We start from the raw sequence: 5,666 nt of genomic DNA on the forward strand, positions 1-5,666 counted from the left end.
TGAGAGGATTTACCTATCAGGAAAGACTGAACAGGCTGGGGCTCTTTTCTCCAGAATAGAGAAGACTGAGGGTTGACCTGATCGAGGTCTTTAAGATTATGAAAGGGTTCGATAGGGTAGACGTAGAGAAGATGTTTCCACTTGTGGGGGAGACCAGAACTCGGGGCCATAAATATAAGATAGTCACTAATAAATCCAATAGGGGAATTCAGGAGAAACTTCTTTCCCCAGAGAGTGGTGAGAATGTGGAACTCGCTCCCACAAGGAGTAGTTGAGGTGAATAGTGTAGATGGATTTAAGGGGAAGCTGGATAAACACATGAGGGAGAGAGGAATAGAAGGAGATGGTGAGAGGGTGAGATGGAGTCGGGAGGGAGGAGACTCGTGTGGAGCTTAAACACCGGCATGGAGCAGAGGGGCCGAATGGCCTGTCTCTGTGCTGTACATTCGATGTAACTCGTCAATCATTATTCACATCTGAAGCCCCTTGTAATTCAATGTCGTCCATGTCTCAGTGGGTTTCACCCTCGACTCTGAGTCAAAATATCATGCGTTTGAATCCGACATCGATAGATTTTTGCTAGCCGAGGGTATTAAGGGAGATCGAGCCAAGGCGGGCAGATGCAGTTAGGATACAGATCAGCCATGGTCTCATTGAATGGCGGAACAGGCTCGAGGGGCTGAATGGCCTTCTCCTGTTCCTATGGGTTCACATTCCAGAGAGATGAGGCCCAGAATCCAAGCCGACACTCCCAGTGCCAGTATTGAGGGAGCGCCGCGCTGTCGGAGGGTCGGTGCCGAGGGAGCGCCGCGCTGTCGGAGGGTCGGTGCCGAATGAGCGCCGCGCTGTCGGAGGGTCGGTGCCGAGGGAGCGCCGCGCTGTCGGAGGGTCGGTGCCGAATGAGCGCCGCGCTGTCGGAGGGTCGGTGCCGAGGGAGCGCCGCGCTGTCGGAGGGTCGGTGCCGAGGGAGCGCCGCACTGTCGGAGGTGCCGTCTTTCGGATGAGACGTTAAACCGAGGGCCCCATCTGCCCTCTCCGGTGGGTGTAAAAGATCCCACGGCCACTATTGGAAGAAGAGCAGGGGGGAGTTCTCCCCGGTGTCCTGGGGCCGATATTTATCCCTCGACCAACATCACTCAAAAAAACCCAGATGATCTGGGTCATTCTCACATTGCTGTTTGTGGGATCTTGCTGTGCGCAAATTGGCTGCTGCGTTTCCCACATTACAACAGTGACCGCGCTTCAAAAAAAGTCCCTCATTGGCCGCGAAACACTTTGGGACGTCCTGAGGTGGTGAAAGGGGCTGGAGAAATGGGAGATACTCTCTGGAGTTTAGAAGAATGAGAGGTGATCTCATTGAAACATATAAGATTCTGAGGGGGTTTGACAGGGTCGATGCTGAGAGGCTGTTTCTCCATGGCTGGCGAGTCTGGAACTTGGGGGGGCACAGTCTCAGGATAAGGGGTCGGCCATTCAAGATTGAGATGAGGAGGAATTTCTTCACTCAGAGGGTGGCGAATCTTTGGAATTCTCTACCCCAGGATGCTCAGTCCTTGAGTATATTCAAGGCTGAGATGGATGGATTTCTGGACTCGAGGGGAATCGAGGGATACGGGGATCGGGCGGGAAAGTGGAGTTGAGGTCGAAGATCGGCCATGATCTGATTGAATGGCGGAGCAGGCTCGAGGGGCCGAATGGCCTTCTCCTGCTTCTTATGTTCTTATGAGCTCTTTCAGAGGGAGAGGGGGACAGGGGGAGACGGGGAATGGGATTGAGGGGGGAGAGCTCTTTCAGAGGGAGAGGGGCTCGGGGGGAGACGGGGAATGGGACTGAGGGGGAGAGCTGTTTCAGAGGGAGAGGGGCTCGGGGGGAGACGGGGAATGGGACTGAGGGGGGAGAGCTCTTTCAGAGGGAGAGGGGCTCGGGGGGAGACGGGGAATGGGACTGAGGGGGAGAGCTCTTTCAGAGGGAGAGGGGCTCGGGGTGAGGCGGGGAATGGGACTGAGGGGGCGGGGGGGAGAGCTCTTTGAGAGGGAGAGGGGCTCGGGGGGCGATGGGGATTGGGACTGAGGGGGAGAGCTCTCTCAGAGGGAGAGGGGCAAGGGGGAGACAGGGAATGGGATGGAGGGGGAGAGCTCTTTCAGAGGGCGAGGGGCTCGGGGGGCGATGGGGAATGGGACTGAGGGGGTAGAGCTCTTCCAGAGGGAGAGGGGCTCGGGGGGAGGCGGGGAATGGGACTGAGGGGGAGAGCTCTTTCAGAGGGAGAGGGGGAATGGGATTGAGGGGGGAGAGCTCTTCCAGAGGGAGAGGGGCTCGGGGGGCGATGGGGAATGGGATTGAGGGGGGAGAGGTCTTCCAGAGGGAGAGCGGCTCGGGGGGAGGCGGGGAATGGGACTGAGGGGGGAGAGCTCTTCCAGAGGGAGAGGGGCTTGGGGGGCGATGGGGAATGGGACTGAGGGGGGAGAGCTCTTCCAGAGGGAGAGGGGCTCGGGGGGAGGCGGGGAATGGGATTGAGGGGGGAGAGGTCTTTCAGAGGGAGAGGGGCTCGGGGGGAGACGGGGAATGGGACTGAGGGGGGAGAGCTCTTTCAGAGGGAGAGGGGCTCGGGGGGAGACGGGGAATGGGACTGAGGGGGGAGAGCTCTTTCAGAGGGAGAGGGGCTCGGGGGGCGACGGGGAATGGGACTGACGGGGGGAGAGCTCTTCCAGAGGGAGAGGGGCTCGGGGGGCGATGGGGAATGGGACTGAGGGGGGAGAGCTCTTTCAGAGGGAGAGGGGTTCGGGGGGCGACGGGGAATGGGACTGAGGGGGAAGAGCTCTTTCGGGGGGAGAGGGGCTCGGGGGCGACGGGGAATGGGACTGAAGGGGGAGAGATGGGCCGAGTGGCCTCATTTGTAAAATCCCCCTGGGTGAAATGTTTTAAGGGGGAAAACTGGGGGCTATTATGGGCTGCTTTAGGGCAGCACAGCCTGGAGGCTGAGCCCTTGAGAGAGAAATAAGGGGTTTGGAGGGAAGGGACAGGCTGCAGAATTTCCAATGAAAGGACATGGGAGGGGAGGGGAGGGGAGCTGCCGCCAGTCTGAAAGATGGCCACCCCCCCATGCTTCAATTAGTCACAATGCGGGCAAGGAAGGGATTGCTTTAATTAAAATAATAAGATATAAAAGCAGATGCAACCTGAAATTGGGTGTGTGTGGGAGTGGGGGGGGAGATATTCCCCCCAACACCCCCTTCCCTTTTTTTTTTGCAATCGATCTGAAGGCAGAAAAATGGCAATTGGAAAGATCCTGGCAAAGGAGCAGGGAGCTAGTGCGCATGCGTCCCCGCTTGCCAGGACTCAAGGACCCCCCGCTGAGGCGGCTAACCGCTCCGCCTGATTGCAATAAAAAGAAACGCGGGGGGGGGGGGGAATTTTTATTTGAGGGCGATTGAAATATTTTTCGCTTGGTCGGAGGGGGAAGGGGGAGCGAGGGCGGTGCTGTTGGCGGGGGTGGGGTTGGGCGCCGCCGCCGCCGCCGCCGGCTCAGGCGAGCGCGGTAGACAGCCCCACCCCGATGGTGGTGGTGGGGGGGGTGGGGAAGAGGCGGGTCCTTGGCCGTCTCCCTGGGTGAAAGAGATGGCGGATTACGACGACTACGAGGACAAGGTTTACAGCAGCTTCGGCAGCAGGAGGTGAGACGGGCCGGCCCCGGGCGGCAACGCAAGCCGGCCCCGGCCGGGCTGGGGACCGGGGATGGGGCGGATGGCGGCGGATGGAGTTAGGCCGCGGGGCCCGAGTTGAGGGGAGAGCGGGAGCAATCTATTGGCAAGGGGGGGGGGGGGTCAAGCAATTGAGCAATACCCGGACCCCCACCCCCCCCCAACTTTCCCCTTATATACCCCGGGAGGGGGTCAGGCAATTGAGCAATACCCGGACCCCCCCTCCCTCTTATATACCCTGAGAGGGGGTCAGGCAATTGAGCAATACCCGGACCCCCCCCCCCCCCCTCTCCCCCTTATATACCCTGGGAGGGGGTCTTGTAATTGAGCAATACCCGGACCCCCCTCCCTCTTATATACCCTGGGAGGGGGTCAGGCAGTTGAGCAATACCCGGACCCCCTCCCTCTTATATACCCCAGGAGGGGGTCAGGCAGTTCAGCAATACCCGGACCCCCTCCCTCTTATATACCCCAGGAGGGGGTCAGGCAGTTGAGCAATACCCAGACCCCCTCCCCCTTATTACCCCTGAAGGGGGGGTCAGGCAATTGAGCAATACCCGGACCCCCTCCCTCTTATATACCCCAGGAGGGGGTCAGGCAGTTGAGCAATACCCAGACCCCCTCCCCCTTATTACCCCTGAAGGGGGGGTCAGGCAATTGAGCAATACCCGGACCCCCTCCCTCTTATATACCCTGGGAGGGGGTCAGGCAGTTGAGCAATACCCGGACCCCCTCCCCCTTATATATCCTGAGAGGGGTTCAGGCAGTTGAGCAATACCCGGACCCCCTCCCTCTTATTACCCCTGGAGGGGGTCAGGCAATTGAGCAATACCCGGACCCCCTCCCCCTTATGTACCCCGAGAGGGGGAAATGGCCAATACCCCTGACCTTTCCCCTTTCACCCCATCGCCCCCTGTGCCCCCCTCTCTGAAAGATCTCGCCCCTCCGTCCCATCCCCCTAACCTTTCCCCATCTCTGGGAAATGAATTTCAATGTCGATAAGTGTGAGGTGGTCCATTTTGTTAGGAAGAACGAGGAGGCCACATACTGATTGGATAATAAGAGTCAAAATGGGGGAGAGGAGCAGAGGGATCTGGGGGTACAGATACACAAATCACCAAAAGTAGAGACGCAGGTTAATAAGGACATAAAAAAGGGCAAATCAAACACTGGGGTTCATTTCTAGAGGGATAGAATTGAAAAGCAGAGACGTTATGTTAAACTTGTGTAGAACCTTGGTTAGACCACACTTGGAGCACTGTGCACAGTTCTGCTCTCCATATACCTTGGTTAGACCACACTTGCAGCACTGTGCACAGTTCTGGTCTCCATATACCTTGGTTAGACCACACTTGGAGCACTGTGCACAGTTCTGGTCTCCATATACCTTGGGGAGACCACACTTGGAGCACTGTGCACAGTTCTGGTCTCCATGTACCTTGGTTGGACCACACCTGGAGTACTGTATACAGTTCTGGTCTCCATGTACCTTGGTTGGACCACACCTGGAGTACTGTATACAGTTCTGGTCTCCATATACCTTGGTGAGACCACACTTGGAGCACTGTGCACAGTTCTGGTCTCCATATACCTTGGTTAATCCACACTTGTAGCACTGTGCACAGTTCTGGTCTCCATGTACCTTGGTTGGACCACACCTGGAGTACTGTATACAGTTCTGGTCTCCATATACCTTGGTTAGACCACACCTGGAGTACTGTATACAGTTCTGGTCTCCATATACCTTGGTTAGACCACACCTGGAGCACTGTGCACAGTTCTGGTCTCCATATACCTTGGTTAGACCACACCTGGAGTACTGTATACAGTTCTGGTCTCCATATACCTTGGTTAGACCACACTTGGATCACTGTGCACAGTTCTGGTCTCCATATACCTTGGTTAGTCCACACTTGGAGCACTGTGCACAGTTCTGGTCTCCATATACCTTGGTTAGACCACACTTGG

The 5,666-nt window shown here is 57.2% G+C and overlaps 1 protein-coding gene across 1 annotated transcript in view; it reads left to right on the forward strand.

The window, feature by feature from the left end:
* The first annotated feature begins 3,561 nt into the window (after window positions 1-3,561).
* The window catches only part of LOC137308243 (eukaryotic translation initiation factor 4H-like), a 23,401-nt gene continuing 21,296 nt past the window's right edge, over window positions 3,562-5,666 (forward strand). Inside the window, exon 1 of the mRNA XM_067977078.1 lies at window positions 3,562-3,671. Coding sequence (XP_067833179.1) covers window positions 3,616-3,671 — 56 coding nt within the window. The 5' untranslated portion in view covers window positions 3,562-3,615. The remainder of the gene's footprint in view (window positions 3,672-5,666) is intronic.

Source organism: Heptranchias perlo, unplaced genomic scaffold, assembly GCF_035084215.1.
Source record: "Heptranchias perlo isolate sHepPer1 unplaced genomic scaffold, sHepPer1.hap1 HAP1_SCAFFOLD_1247, whole genome shotgun sequence".
Taxonomy (NCBI): domain Eukaryota; kingdom Metazoa; phylum Chordata; class Chondrichthyes; order Hexanchiformes; family Hexanchidae; genus Heptranchias; species Heptranchias perlo.